Source organism: Balaenoptera borealis (assembly GCF_965194805.1).
Source record: "Balaenoptera borealis genome assembly, chromosome: 13".
Classification (NCBI taxonomy): Eukaryota; Metazoa; Chordata; class Mammalia; order Artiodactyla; family Balaenopteridae; genus Balaenoptera; species Balaenoptera borealis.
In genome coordinates, this window is record NC_138870.1 from 38,906,207 (window position 1) to 38,922,765 (window position 16,559).

The window sequence follows — 16,559 nt, forward strand, 5'->3', positions numbered from 1 at the left end:
TCTGTGATCTCCGTTAGAAGAGGCTTTCATCTGATGCTTTTGTATAATTGGGGCTTGGGAGGGGTGGTGGCAGTGGTGAGGGCAAACCAAATCTAGCTTTATCTTTAATGAGAAGTTATTACCTCAAGAACTACTGTTAAAAGGGAACATTTTAAGTCACCATGTAGAAGATCTTACTAACAGCTTAAGCTGATTAAATAAAATGGGGTGACTTGTTAGGTGATATGCTTCCTGTTTTAAAAAAGAGCTAATGACCATTATCTAAATCAAGGATGTTATAGAGGGTATTCCTACATTGAATGAGCCCTTGTACTAAAGACCTTTAAGACCATTTTGTAACTGTGTTGTTCCTATATTTCATCAACAGCAGAACTGTCCATTCTTGTAGCTTAAATAGAGTTTGGTATCTATTCCAGCTTCTCAAACTGACCCATTTCTACATTAGATCTTGTTTAAAATGAATTTTTTTTCTGGATCTGTTGTATTTTTTTTTGTCCCCCTCCCCTAATTAAACATGATTTACTTCAAGAAAAAAGATATTTCTGGTATTTCAGAAGGTAATGAACGTCACGGATAGAGCTACACAATTTTTAAGGGAATGACAATTTCTTAATCTGGTGTTACAATAACTCCTTTCTGATATGCTGTCATATGTCTGTCTTTTTTTTTTTTTAAGGAGAATCTGAGCAGTTATGTAACATATGTAACATGTTTGACAAAATCAGGATTGGGGACTCATGAAAGGAAAAAAAACTAGGACTTGCTGGGGAACATCAGACTACAATATATCTAATTCAAACTGAAAAGAGGTAGTGTTTCAGGGCAGCATTTTGAATTTGAAGGTGCTTTTTATTTTTCTAGAAGGAGCCATAGCAACATTATGACAGTGTCCTAAAAATTAACATGACCATCAATATATAAAACAAATCCTTCACTGATGATTCTTTTCAAATGCCATTAAGGAAATATAGTAAGCTTCATAGCTGTCAATATATATGTGTGTGTCTGTTTGTGTGTGTGTAAATAAACACCAAAGTAGAATTACATGGTGGTAGATTAAGAGCCTTAGGAAATTTTAATAAGAATGTTTAAAAGATTTGTGTGTACATCTTTGATTATACAGCCTTACTCTTCTTATAGGTTTAGATTAATGTATTTGGATAAATGTATTTTATCTAGAGATGCTTATATTGTTGATATTAAGAAAGGGTATTCTAATACAGTATTTTGAAAGGTAATATAATAAATTGGCATTTATTCTACTCATAGTGCAATTCTACTCATAATTGTCATGATAGAATATTGTACATTGATAGAATATGGGACCAAATTTTCCTTTAAGAATACTGACGCCTTTTGCCCAGTGACTTTAAGTGGCCAAAAAAGTATTCATAGATTTTGCTTTGAACTTTAGAATTAGTAAACATTGGCATCAAAATATAGTCGCTTTATTTGCATAGTTTTTCATACTTTTCCATGCCATAAATACCTAATCTTTTTGTTTCCATCTTTATTCTTTCTTCCTTGGTATTGATTTGGATACAGTCAGTTCTGCAGAATTGTAGTGTAGATTACTAAGGACTTTTTGTTCATCTTCTCTTACACTTTAAAATTAAAATTAAAAAATTAATTAGTTTCTAAATTAAAAATTTTTAATTTTAAATTTATTTGCAATATCTTTAGTAGAAAAATTATGAAAGGCAAAATTGGCACATGACAACTCATTGAAATTAATACAACTGTAGAATTTTAGAGCTAGCAAGGATTTTAGTGATCATTTAATCCAATTCAATCATTTTGGTCAAAGGAAGCCAAGCACCCTATCCATTCGCATTTTTGTTACGTAAATTTGGGAGAGCTTTATACAGGAAGATTTATTATTTTAGTTTTATCAGTTGTATTTGAGCAAAGATTTTCCTTTACATGTCCCATATTCTTACAGACATTTGAACTACAGCAATCACTGCCAATATCAATGGAAAGAATGTACTGTCTAATATCTGTAATGTAAACAGCACTCTAGGAACAATTCTCCCTTTCCTCTAAACTGAAAACAAAGAGATTACCTCAGATTAAATTAGTTTGTCAGCAGTGGTGCGTTTGTATAAACACTGAGTCAAGAATGTTGAAAATTTCCGATCCCATTCAGATTATAACATTGTGGCTATTTAATCATACCTCCTTGGGGATGGGAAGGGAGGCTCTTAAAATCTTGTAAGCATTTTCTCATATATTATCTTAGGAATCTTTACCAAGCCTCATATAATTAGAGGACTTTTCATAATTATCATATTTATTCATTTTATTTTAATTGGGGATGACTTTTGGCAAAGTCATTCACGTAAGGATGTATTGAATTGAGTATATGATGGCATCTGTTATTCTTCAGTAGCAAACAGAACAATTCCAAGATCATATTGAAAGCACATAAAGAAGACTGTGACAGATGTTGAATATAGGTTCCAATTTGTTTTCTATTGAAGAGATTTGCATGAAAATTTTGTGGAATCTAAAAACTTAATTATTGCTGAGACTTGGCATCTCATGATCAATTCCAGTGTGCACTATAGAAATATCAAAATCTATTCCTATATTCACAGAAGTTATGTTACATTTTCCCCAGATATTTATGTTATTTATAAGAAATTTTACTTTTCAAGATTATAAAAAATGAACAATATATTATTGTTCAACCTTAAATATTATAAAGAATCGGTGTCTTATTCATTTATAACTGTATTGTGATACTCCTTATTGGAGAAATTCCTAGAATATTTTAGAATTGAAGAGGTGTCTCCTCAGATATCTACATTGGGAAATGAAGAAGTTTCTTACTTACATGATTTTCTTCTGTGGCATGTTGTGACAATAGATTCCTACTTGCATCCCATTTAGTGACATTTTTAAAAGATTTTTTTTCAAATCTGTATTTTTCTGAAATGTTTCATCTAGCAGTTTTCTAACTCTTGTTTCTTGCCTTTTCCCATTAAACTAATTAGATCTTTATGTGAAAAATGTACTAGGGGTATATGTCTCAGGACGTAGCTGCCAAGGCCTAAACTGCACCAATTAAGAGTCAGTATTTCTAGAAATATAACATTTTCTAATATGTGTATATTATGAGTATAAAATATATTAGTGTTCTGTAATCCCATCTTCCCTACCTTCAAAGTTCTAAAAATGTTCTAATTCTCCTACATAAAATCTTAGTTAGGAAAAGATTTGTTAGGACACAAAAGCATGAACTGTAGAGGTAAAAATTTATAAATCAGACTTCATCAAAATTAAAACTTCTGCTCTTTGAAGACATTGTTAAGAAAATGAAAAGGCAAACCATTCACTATCTGGGAGAAAATATTTACAAAACAAATATTAGATAAGTGACTCATATTCAGAATATTTTAAACTGACAGTATTAAGTGCCAACAAGGATGTATAGCACTGGGAACTCTCTCATACATCGCTGGTGGAAAGACAGAATGTTACCACCACTTTGGAAAACAGTTTCACAGTTTCTTACAAAGTTAAACATACACTTTGTATGACCCAGCAATCCAAGAGAAATGAAGAAATATGTCCGCACAAAGTCCTGTATGTGAATGTTTACAGCAACTGTATTCAGAAGTGCCAAAAACTGGACACAGTCCAAATGTCCTTCAACTAGGGAATGGATAAATTATGTTACAGCCATACTATGGCAGTAAAAAGAACCAACTACTGATACACACATCAAAATGGATATTAACCTCAAAAGCATTTTGCTAAATGAAATAAATCAGACACAAAAAGGTATATATCGTGTGATTCTGTTTAATTGGCATTTTGAAACAAAGTAGATAAGTGGTTGTTTATGGATAGAAGAGAGGATCACCTACAAAGGAGCATAAAGAAACTTTTTTGGGGTGATAGAAATACTCTCTATCTCCATTGTGGTTGTGGTTAAAAGACTATCAAAACTCATAGAACTGTAGAACTAAAAAGCATGAATTTTACATATTATATGGCAAAAAGTCTGACCTAAACAAGTAATAATCCTCCCAAAATTGGGTAAAGAAGGTAGGCAGCGTGTTTAGAAACATGATATTGTTAAAAATTTGAAAGGAACCAGTCTTTCTGGTTTATAGTATTTAAAAATCGGAATAAGTCCCTTGAAATACAAGAATAAAAAATGTAGATTAGGTAAATTAAAATAAAGATACAATAGTAATTTCACAATGATATCCAACAGAATATGTACATTTTTTATATCTTAATACTTTTTGAGGAATGTAATTTTCACTTAAGTTTAGAAAGTTGAACTCCAAACTTCTACTCAGTTTATATTTTATAAAAGAAAACAAGCTTCTGTCCTGTATTCAGAAGATATTAACCATAAAAGGTTTCTAATCCTTGATATACTTAACAGTGTTTTCATTTTTGTCTTTGTTAGATTATCTGCGTCAAAGTTATGGGCTGTCTATGGACTTCAATTCGCCAAATGATTATAATAAATTGGTGCTTTCACTATTATCTGGACTCCCAAATGAAGTGGACTTTGCTATTAATGTATGCACTCTCCTATCAAATGAAAGCAAACATGTCATGCAACTTGAAAAAGACCCTAAAATCATCACTTTATTGCTTGCTAATGCTGGGGTGTTTGATGACAGTAAGTTTTAGCCTTAATGTTTTGTATAATCATTCTATTAAAGGTGTTATAGCTTTTTTTAAAAGGTTTTTAAGGAGGAAAGTACTTTTTATTAGGCAATATAGTAGCATTCTTTATTTCCTTTTGTTATATTAAATGTATTATTTAAAATAATGAATGTTTGGATTTTTTTTAACCTTATATATTTGAATAGTAAAAGCCTCACTAGAGCTTTTGAAATTAAAATGCTGTATTTTTCTTATAGTAAATGTGGGTTTGTTGATTTGAGAAAATTGTTTGATACAAAATTCTGATAGCGAAAAATAGGACCTGGAAGAAATTGTTTTCTGAAGTCTGTTTCTGCTGGTGTATAGTTATAATTTTTAACTAAACAATTTAGGTCAATGAATTTGAAAATTTGCTGCATAAATAATCAAAATAAGAATGATCAAATATTTCATATTTTCTTACTTGTAGGATTTGCTATTTGTAGGTTTTTATAAATCAAGTTCTTTGTTTTCTGTAAAATTATCTCAAATCTAGGTTACTCTACAGACCAAATTGCTCAATTCTTCAATTGAGCAATTTAACTAGCAATCCCTAGTTTAATAGGGATTTAGAAAATATGTTTTGAAATTTTTTCCTGCTATAGTTTTTCTTTTTAAAGTAGTCTATGTCAGCTGAATGTTATTGACATAAAATTTTTTCTTGCTTCTCAACCCTCCTTCTACCCCAATACCATGTAACTTCTTTTGCCAGAAGTATATTCTATTAATGGATTAAGGTATTGATATATTTTGAAATTATCTTATCATATAGGAAACTATATAGAAGAGTAGATATAGTCTGAGAATTTCATGTAATATTTCATAGGTTCATGAGTATTTTTATCTTTAAATAGTGATGTGTTTGCAAATGAGTTCATTTTTCTGTAATTTGGGTCAGTAGTATAATTTTCAAACATACTTCTATTTGGGATTATCTAAGTAGGATTCCTTTGTTGTTGTTGTTGTTGTTGCTGTTGTTGTTGTTGTTGGCCATGCCGCACGGCTTGTGGGATCTTAGTTCCCTGACCGGGGATTGAACCAGTCCCTCAGCAGTGAGAGCACGCAGTCCTAACCACTGGACCGCCAGGGAATTCCCTAAGTAGGAGTCCTTACAATTTGACATGTACTTATTTTGTATGAAGACATTTTGAAATTAAACAAAAGTGAAAATGAGTTTCTTACCCTGTCAGGAACTGTTCTTGGTTACTTGGAGGAGGAACAAAGATTAACACTTATAAGTTTGTATTGTAACTTTGAAGATCTAAATTTGGTGGATTTCCATCTCACTCTCATGTTCTTTTCTTCCTAATATTTCATTTTGCTCTTTTAAAGACATTTTTCAGCATTTAATATAGAATGGTTTAAAATTGTTTCACATTTTTTTAGAAATCTTAAAATGAAGTTTTAAAAAATAGTAAATATTCTCAGACCAGAATAATTTTAGTGAATTCTTACCATTTAATCATTGAATAAGAATTACATTTGTATATATGATAAAAGTGAGCTTACCAGTTTTGATGCACTGAGGCATGACATTCTTTACACCCAGTTTATCTTCTTGCACTCTTTAGCATTTTTGTTTATCTCAGACTAAATTATTATGTAGAGTAGCAATCTAAAACATTAATAATTTAGCAAATGCTGTTTAACGGATGTTTCTTTTATTTCAACAGTTAGAAGTTTACAGTTCCAGAGTACATAGGGACTTTATGAAGACCGTATACTTAAAACAGTGGTTTTACATTATGAAAATAATTCTTTTGAGTTTGAAGATTAAGGATATATTTGATTATGGATATATTTCATAAGGCTCTTGAGGTTTTGAATTTTTTTAGGGCATGGAATTTTAATTGAGAGAAAATGTAGATACCACTTTCTTTGAAGGTGTGGAATGTTTATACATATATGTGTTTGAAGAAGTATAATAAAAATTCCATGTGACAAAAATTTAATTTTTCCATCTTATATTTCCATTCAGTATTCTTTTCCCAGTGAAGTTTCTCTTTATAAGGTTTTCTTCAGGACAAACAAAATTTTGTCTCTTTAGTAGTGTGTGGACTTCATTTTTCTGATTAAGCTACTACATCTATATAAATTTGATATTTTATGAAATTCTTCTTTAGGTCACTGTAGTTAAATTTATTTATTAAAAACTTCAAATCTGTTCTTTATATCATGTCCCCATGATCCTAATATCAATATAATGTTAAACTGTTGCCATTCTTCACCCTTATTAGTACTTTTTCAATGAATAGTCTTATTCTAACCTAAGTACTTTACAACTTTAACTCAATATTAAGTATAAACATTAGGTTTATACTTAAAGGCGTAATAAGACTGCAAACATTCAGTAAATCTTTTACAACAGAAAATATGTCCATATGTTATGCATGTCACAGCACATCCCTTTAAGGAGATTTACTTTTGTTTTTTTAAAGAATTACATTTATAAAACTAGTTTTTCTGTTAAAAATTGCCAATACATAGTTTTCTCTCTGCATTTGAAAACCAATACTTTTATTACAGAATACAGATAATTACAGGTAGTTGATGAAAGTACTTACCTAATTTTTAAAGGTAGATGCCTATTGTGTCACCGCTTAGACATTTGTATTATATGACTTTACTGTCTGGTCCTGTAACTGACAAAATGAGTTAGCAACGCAGAGGAGAGAAAAGCGATATGTATCTATATACCTTAACCTCTGTTGTCCGGTGGGGGGCAGAGTGTTATTAAGAAGCTTTTGAAAATAGATGGTTTGACTTTGCTCCTGACAACTTTATCAAGAAATACAAGCAAGCTATAGCTGAGAATGTTTCCTAAAGGAGATTTCATTGTGGGAATTATTCCCAAAGAATGCTGTGTCCATTAATATTTCAAATATGAATTACATAATTATTTTTGAAATGAATACAAAAATTTAAAGTTATAACAGTTTGGCAATCTAATAGTAGTAGCATCAGTTTGACTTTTTAATATGTTTCTCTTCTACAAATGAAAACTAATTCAGAGTAACTATTACAGTACCCTCATTTTTTTCTTATTGTCTGTATAACTATTATGAAAGTTGTGTATTTTTAGATTGTAGTGACATAAACTTTCTTTAAATTCTATAATTTAAAAAACAGTATTTCAAAAGAAATTATCATGACTTTCTATCATTTATTATGAAACAATTTTTAATGAACAAGGTATCCTAAAATGTAGTTTTACTATTTTTCCAAACCTACCTATTAAAGCAACTAAGTGAAAGAAATAATTTCATTTTACTGAATACACTATTATTCTTTTAGCTTTAGGATCCTTTTCTACTGTATTTGGAGAAGAATGGAAGGAGAAGACTGATAGAGATTTTGTTAAGGTAATTCACGTAAATTAAAATATTGAACCATTGAATTACATGTAGCCAAGGGCCAAGCGTCAATGGTTGCTTATTTTATATATAAATTGTGATTAACTTCAGTAAAAAATTGTTTAGAATAGCTAATAAACAGAAGTAAAGTTTTTATTTATCATACATAGATTTCTGAGAATGATAAGTCTGCAACAAAAGCAGTAAGTCAAAAGTCTGCTACCCAGACTGTGAGTAGCAGTCCTGGTAATTTCCTTAGGATTCTTTTTCATTTCACTTAATCACTCTTCAGCTGTGTCTAATATGCCACTTGATTTGTTTGTTAAGTTTTATTTTAGTGACTGTTTTAATTTCTAGAAATTCTCATTGTATTTTTTCAAATTTTCCCTTTTTGATCTTCTCCTTTTATACTTTTATAATTTTTAAAATATATATTTAAAATATCTTTTATTAATATAATTAAATTATATATGAATTAAATATATGATACATAAACATGAATATATCATATATTTTATATGTAAAATATAAATGAAAGCTTAAAGATATGTACATATACAAGCACATACCTGATAATGCTAATGTCTAAGCCTCCTGCAACTCTAATTCTTCTGATTCTGACTTGGTGGATTATTCCTTTGTGTTTTATAATGTTGGTTTATAAATTTCAGCAGATTTCTTTCTGTAGGATTTTTGTACAGATTGGTTGGAGAGTATTTCTTCACTTCTGTGTTGCTTTTGCCAGTCACTTGAAAGGAAATACTGATCAGAATGACTTTATATTAATTTTTTTATTGGAGATTTTTCTGATTACTCTGATGGTAAAAACAAATCCATGGGAGATGTGGAGCAGTCTAGTGGTGAATATATCATGGATTGTTTTTAACTGAAAGCTCAAGCAGAGGCAGTCAATCCGTTTTTTTTTTTTTTTTAGAAATTCACGTTCTTCTATTTATTTATTTATTTATTTATGACTGTGTTGAGTCTTCGTTTCTGTGCGAGGGCTTTCTCCAGTTGTGGCAAGTGGGGACCACTCTTCATCGCGGTGCGCGGGCCTCTCACCACCGCGGCCTCTCCTGTTGCGGAGCACAGGCTCCAGACGCGCAGGCTCAGTAATTGTGGCTCACTGGCCCAGTTGCTCCGTGGCACATGGGATCTTCCCAGACCAGGGCTCGAACCCGTGTCCCCTGCATTGGCAGGCAGATTCTCAACCACTGCACCACCAAGGAAGCCCAGTCAATCCCTTTTGTCTCCCTTTCTTCGAGGGTATTATACCTTCAAATTTCTCACCATGATATGGAGTTGCATTTTTAATTCCCAGCTTTACAAGCTCACCAAAGTTCTATATTCTGTCCTTACCCCACCCACTAAAAGCCAAATCTCTTGATTGTAGTTAAGCAGATAATTTCTATGACTCCAGAAAACTGGTGAGTAAAATGTAAGATGCACAAAAAAGTGCACTAAAGTAACACATGCAATCACAATGGGGAATGGGTTTGTCAGTATAATCGCTAATCACATGAAATCAAGAAGACACCAGTATGTTGAAGATGAATAGATGACCACCTCTGTTGTGTGTTTTCACTAATTTCTACTATTTATATTTTATTCTCATACTGTATTCTTTGGGTTTAAGTTTCTTAACTTTTTCTAATTTCTTGAGCTGGCACTTACAGTTATTGATTTTTGTTTTTATTTTTTCTAATATATACATTTGAAGCCATAAAATTCCATCCAAGCACACATTTAACTTTATACTTCCAATTTTGATATTTCATGTTTTTATTATAACTCATTTTAAAATATCTTCTTATTTCCATTATGATTTTCTCTCTGAAACATGGATTATTTAGAAGGGAATTTTCTTTCTTTTTTTTTTTTTAAACATCTTTATTGAAGTATAATTGCTTCACAATGGTGTGTTCGTTTCTGCTTTATAACAACGTGAATCAGCTACACATATACACACGTTCCCATATCTCCTCCCTCCTGCATCTCCCTCCCTCCCACCCTCCCCATCCCACCCCCCCAGGCGGTCACAAAGCACCGAGCTGATCTCCCTGTGCTATGTGGCTGCTTCCCACTAGCTATCTACTTTACATTTGGTAGTGTATATATGTCCATGCCACTCTCTCACCCTGTCACATCTCACCTCTCCCCCTCCGCATATCCTCAAGTCCATTCTTTAGTAGGTCTGTGTCTTTATTCCCATCTTGCCACTAGGTTCTTCATGACCTTTTTTTTTTTTCCTTAGATTCCATATATATGTGTTAGCATACTGTATTTGTTTTTCTCTTTCTGACTTACTTCACTCTGTATGACAGACTCTAACTCCATCCACCTCATTACAAATACCTCCATTTCATTTCTTTTTATGGCTGAGTAATATTCCATTGCATATATGTGCCACATCTTCTTTATCCATTCATCCAATGATGGACACTTAGGTTGCTTCCATGTCCTGGCTATTGTAAATAGAGCTGCAATGAACATTTTGGTACATGACTCTTTTTGAATTATGGTTTTCTCAGGGTATATGCCCAGTAGTGGGATTGCTGGGTCGTATGGTGGTTCTATTTTTAGTTTTTTAAGGAACCTCCATACTGTTCTCCATAGTAGCTGTATCAATTTACATTCCCACCAACAGTGCAAGAGTGTTCCCTTTTCTCCACACCCTCTCCAGCATTTATTGTTTGTAGATTTTTTGATGATGGCCATTCTGACCGGTGTGAGATGATACCTCATTGTAGTTTTGATTTGCATTTCTCTAATGATTAATGATGTTGAGCATTCTTTCATGTATCTGTTGGCCATCTGTATATCTTCTTTGAGAAATGTCTATTTAGGTCTTCTGCCCATTTTTGGATTGGGTTGTTTGTTTTTTTGTTATTGAGCTGCATGAGCTGCTTGTAAATCTTGGAGATTAATCCTTTGTCAGTTGCTTCATTTGCAAATATTTTCTCCCATTCTGAGGGTTGTCTTTTTGTCTTGTTTATGGTTTCCTTTGCTGTGCAAAAGCTTTTAAGTTTCATTAGGTCCCATTTGTTTATTTGTGTTTTTATTTCCATTTCTCTAGGAGGTGGGTCAAAAAGGATCTTGCTGTGATGTATGTCATAGAGTGTTCTGCCTATGTTTTCCTCTAAGAGTTTGATAGTGTCTGGCTTTACACTTAGGTCTTTAATCCATTTTGAGTTTATTTTTGTGTATGGTGTCAGGGAGTGTTCTAATTTCATACTTTTACATGTACCTGTCCAATTTTCCCAGCACCACTTATTGAAGAGGCTGTCTTTTCTCCACTGTATACGCTTGCCTCCTTTATCAAAGATAAGGTGACCATATGTGCGTGGGTTTATCTCTGGGCTTTCTATCCTGTTCCATTGATCTATATTTCTGTTTTTGTGCCAGTACCATACTGTCTTGATTACTGTAGCTTTGTAATATAGTCTGAAGTCAGGGAGCCTGATTCCCCCAGCTCCATTTTTCGTTCTCAAGATTGCTTTGGCTATTCGGGGTCTTTTGTGTCTCCATACAAATTGTGAAATTTTTTGTTCTAGTTCTGTGAAAAATGCCAGTGGTAGTTTGATAGGGATTGCACTGAATCTGTAGATTGCTTTGGGTAGTAGAGTCATTTTCACAATGTTGATTCTTCCAATCCAAGAACATGGTATATCTCTCCATCTATTTGTATCATCTTTAATTTCTTTCATCAGTGTCCTATAATTTTCTGCATACAGGTCTTTTGTCTCCTTAGGTAGGTTTATTCCTAGATATTTTATTCTTTTTGTTGCAATGGTAAACGGGAGTGTTTTCTTAATTTCACTTTCAGATTTTTCGTCATTAGTGTATAGAAATGCAAGAGACTTCTGTGCATTAATTTTGTATCCTGCTACTTTACCAAATTCATTGATTAGCTCTAGTAGTTTTCTGGTAGCAGTTTTAGGATTCTCTATGTATAGTATCATGTCATCTGCAAACAGTGACAGCTTTACTTCTTCTTTTCTGATTTGGATTCCTTTTATTTCTTTGTCTTCTCTGATTGCTGTGGCTAACACTTCCAAAACTGTGTTGAATAATAGTGGTGAGAGTGGGCAACCTTGTCTTGTTCCTGATCTTAGTGGAAATGGTTTCAGTTTTTCACCATTGAGGACAATGTTGGCTGTGGGTTTGTCATATATGGCCTTTATTATGTTGAGGAAAGTTCCCTCTATGCCTACTTTCTGCAGGGCTTTTACCATAAATGGGTGTTGAATTTTGTCAAAAGCTTTCTCTGCATCTATTGAGATGATCATATGGTTTTTCTCCTTCAGTTTGTTAATATGATGTATCACGTTGATTGATTTGCGTATATTGAAGAATCCTTGCGTTCCTGGGATAAACCCCACTTGATCATGGTGTATGATCCTTTTAATGTGCTGTTGGATTCTGTTTGCTAGTATTTTGTTGTGGATTTTTGCATCTATGTTCATCAGTGATATTGGCCTGTAGTTTTCTTTCTTTGTGACATCTTTGTCTGGTTTTGGTATCAGGGTGATGGTGGCCTCGTAGAATGAGTTTGGGAGTGTTCCTCCCTCTGCAATATTTTGGAAGAGTTTGAGAAGGATAGGTGTTAGCTCTTCTCTAAATGTTTGATAGAATTCACCTGTGAAGCCATCTGGTCCTGGGCTTTAGTTTGTTGGAAGATTGTTAATCACAGTTTCAATTTCAGTGCTTGTGATTGGTCTGTTTATATTTTCTATGTCTTCCTGGTTCAGTCTCGGTAGGTTGTGCATTTCCAAGAATCTGTCCATTTCTTCCAGGTTGTCCATTTTATTGGCATAGAGTTGCTTGTAGTAATCTCTCATGATCGTTTGTATTTCTGCAGTGTCAGTGGTTACTTCTCCTTTTTCATTTCTAATTCTATTGATTTGAGTCTTCTCCCTTTTTCTCTTGATGAGTCTGGCTAACGGTTTATCAATTTTGTTTAACTTCTCAAAGAACCAGCTTTTAGTTTCATTGATATTTGCTATTTCCTTCATTTCTTTTTCATTTATTTCTGACCTGATCTTTATAATTTCTTTCCTTCTGCTGGCTTTGGGGTTTTTTTGTTCTTCTTTCTCTAATTGCTTTAGGTGCAAGGTTAGGTTGTTTATTTGAGATGTTTCCTGTTTCTTGAGGTAGGATTGTATTGCTATAAACTTCCCTCTTAGCACTGCTTTTGCTGCATCCCATAGGTTTTGGGTCGTCGTGTCTCCATTGTCATTTGTTTCTAGGTATTTTTTGATTCCCCGTTTGATTTCTTCAGTGATCACTTCGTTATTAAGTAGTGTATTGTGTAGCCTCCATGTGTTTGTATTTTTTACAGATCTTTTCCTGTAATTGATATCTAGTCTCATAGCGTTGTGGTCGAAAAAGATACTTGATACGATTTCAGTTTTCTTAAATTTACCAAGGCTTGATTTGTGACCCAAGATATGATCTATCCTGGAGAATGTTCCATGAGCACTTGAGAAAAATGTGTATTCTCTTGTTTTTGGGTGGAATGTCCTATAAATATCAATTAAGTCCATCTTGTTTAATGTATCATTTAAAGCTTGTGTTTATTTATTTTCAGTTTGGATGATCTGTCCATTGGTGAAAGTGGGGTGTTAAAGTCCCCTACTATGATTGTGTTGCTGTCGATTTCCCCTTTTATGGCTGTTAGTATTTGCCTTATGTATTGAGGTGCTCCTATGTTGGGTGCATAAATATTTACAACTGTTATATCTTCCTCTTGGATCGATCCCTTGATCATTATATAGTGTCCTTCTTTGTCTCTTGTAATAGTCTTTATTTTAAAGTCTATTTTGTCTGATATGAGAATTGCTACTCCAGCTTTCTTTTGATTTCCATTTGCATGGAATATCTTTTTCCATCCCCTCACTTTCAGTCTGTAAGTGTCTCTAGGTCTGAAGTGGGTCTCTTGTAGACAGCATATATATGGGTTTTGTTTTTGTATCCATTCAGCCAGTCTGTGTCTTTTGGTGGGAGCATTTAATCCATTTACATTTTAGGTAATTATCAATATGTATGTTCCTATTCCCATTTTCTTAAATATTTTGGGTTTGTTATTGTAGGTGTTTTCCTTCTCTTGTGTTTCTTGCCTAGAGAAGTTCCTTTAGCATTTGTTGTAAAGCTGGTTTGGTGGTGCTGAACTCTGTCAGCTTTTGCTTGTCTGTAAAGGTTTTAATTTCTCCATCAAATCTGAATGAGATCCTTGCTGGGTAGAGTAATCTTGGTTGTAGGTTTTTCTCCTTCATCACTTTAAGTATATCCTGCCACTCCCTTCTGGCTTGCAGAGTTTCTGCTGAAAGATCAGCTGTTAACCTTATGGGGATTCCCTTGTGTGTTATTTGTTGTTTTTTCCTTGCTGCTTTTAATATGTTTTCTTTATATTTAATTTTTGATAGTTTGATTAATATGTATCTTGACGTGTTTCTCCTTGGATTTATCCTGTATGGGACTCTCTGTGCTTCCAGGACTTGATTAACTATTTCCTTTCCCATATTAGGGAAGTTTTCAACTATAATCTCTTCAAATATTTTCTCAGTCCCTTTCTTTTTCTCTTCTTCTTCTGGGACCCCTATAATTCGAATGTTGGTGTGTTTAATGTTGTCCCAGAGGTCTCTGGGACTGTCCTCAGTTCTTTTCATTCTTTTTTCTTTATTCTGTTCCGCAGCAGTGAATTCCACCATTTTATCTTCCAGGTCACTTATCCGTTCTTCTGCCTCAGTTATTCTGCTATTGATTCTTTCTAGAGTATTTTTAATTTCATTTATTGTGTTTTTCATCATTGCTTGGTTCCTCTTTAGTTCTTCTACATCCTTGTTAAATGTTTCTTGCATTTTGCCTATTCTATTTCCAAGATTTTGGATCATCTTTACTATCATTATTCTGAATTCTTTTTCAGGTAGACTGCCTATTTCCTCTTCATTTGTTAGGCCTGGTGTGTTTTGACCCTACTCCTTCACCTGTTGTGTGGTTTTTTGTCTTCTCATTTTGCTTATCTTACTGTGTTTGGGGTCTCCTTTTCACAGGCTGCAGGTTTGTAGTTCCCGTTGTTTTTGGTATCTGTCCCCAGTGGCTAAGGTTGGTTCAGTGGGTTGTGCAGGCTTCCTCGTGGAGGGGACTAGTGCCTGTGTTCTGGTGGATGAGGCTGGATCTTGTCTTTCTGGTGGGCACGTCCACGTCTGGTGGTGTGTTTTGGGGTGTCTGTGGCCGTATTATGTTTTTAGGCAGTCTCTCTACTAATGGATGGGGCTGTGTTCCTATCTTGCTAGTTGTTTGGCATAGGGTGTCCAGCACTGTAGCTTGCTGGCCGTTGAGTGAAGCTGGGTCTTGATGTTGAGATGGAGATCTCTGAGAGATTTTTGCCGTTTGGTATTACGTGGAGCTGGGAGGTCTCTTGTGGACCAGTGTCCTGAAGTTGGCTCTCCTACCTCAGAGGCACAGCCCTGATGCCTGGCTGGAGCACCAAGAGCCTTTCATCCACACGGCTTTTGGGAGGTCTGACGTCTTCTGCCAGCGTTTAGTGGGTGTTCTGTAGGAGCAGTTCCACGTGTAGATGTACTTCTGCTGTATCTGTGGGAAGGAAGTTGATCTCCGTGTCTTACTCTTCCGCCATCTTGGCCCTCCCCCCCAGAAGGGAATTTTCTTAATTTCCAAAAACATATGAAAAATTTTCCAGTTTCCTTTTCTTCTTAATATCTAACTGAATTTCAGTATGTTCAGAGAAACATACTCTGTATAATTTTAAACCTTTGAAATGTTTTCACCCTTTATTTGGTAGCTTAACATTGATCAGATTTTATAAGCACTCCATGTGTATTTGAAAATAATATATACAGGCATATCTTGTTTTATTACCCTTCACGTTATTGTGCTTCACAGATACATTTTTACAACTTTAAGGTTTGTGGCAACCCTATGTTGAGCAAGTTTATCAGTGCCATTTTTCCAACAGCATTTGCTCATTTCATGTCTCTGTGTCCCATTTTGGTAATTCTCTCAATATTTCAAACTTTTTCATTATTATTTTATTATTATTATATTTGTTTTGGTCATCTGTGATCAGTGATCTTTGATTTTACTACTGTGACTCACTGAAGGTTCAGATGATTGTTACCATTGTTTTAGCAATAAAGTATTTCCTTTTCAAGGTATGTGTACTGTTTTTTTAGGCATAATGCTGTTGCACACTTCATAGACTACAGTGTAGTATAAACATAACTTTTATATGCACTGGGAAACCAAATTTGTGCTGACTCACTTTATTACGATGTTCACTTTATTGCGGTGGTCTGGAACTGAACCTGCAATATCTTCAAGGTATGCCTGTATTCTGAAGTTGTTGGGTGTAAGTTTCTATATATATATATGTCAGTTAAGCCAACACAGTTAAGCATTTTAAAAAAAATTTTTATTGGAGTATAGTTGATATACAATGTTGTGTTAGTTTCAGGTATACAGCAAAGTGAATCTTTTATACATATACATATATTCATTCTTTTTTAGATT

The 16,559-nt window shown here is 33.6% G+C and overlaps 1 protein-coding gene across 7 annotated transcripts in view; it reads left to right on the plus strand.

Moving 5' to 3' along the window:
- The window catches only part of ARID2 (AT-rich interaction domain 2), a 167,618-nt gene that overhangs the window by 88,906 nt on the left and 62,153 nt on the right, over window positions 1-16,559 (plus strand). For all 7 annotated transcript variants that reach the window (XR_014233102.1, XM_082349315.1, XM_082349317.1 and 4 more), the window contains 2 exons: window positions 4,430-4,648; window positions 7,969-8,036. Coding sequence is in view for 6 of the 7 variants with exons in the window: in XM_082349315.1 (XP_082205441.1) it covers window positions 4,430-4,648; window positions 7,969-8,036 (287 nt within the window). In the remaining variant the exon portion in view is untranslated. The remainder of the gene's footprint in view (window positions 1-4,429; window positions 4,649-7,968; window positions 8,037-16,559) is intronic.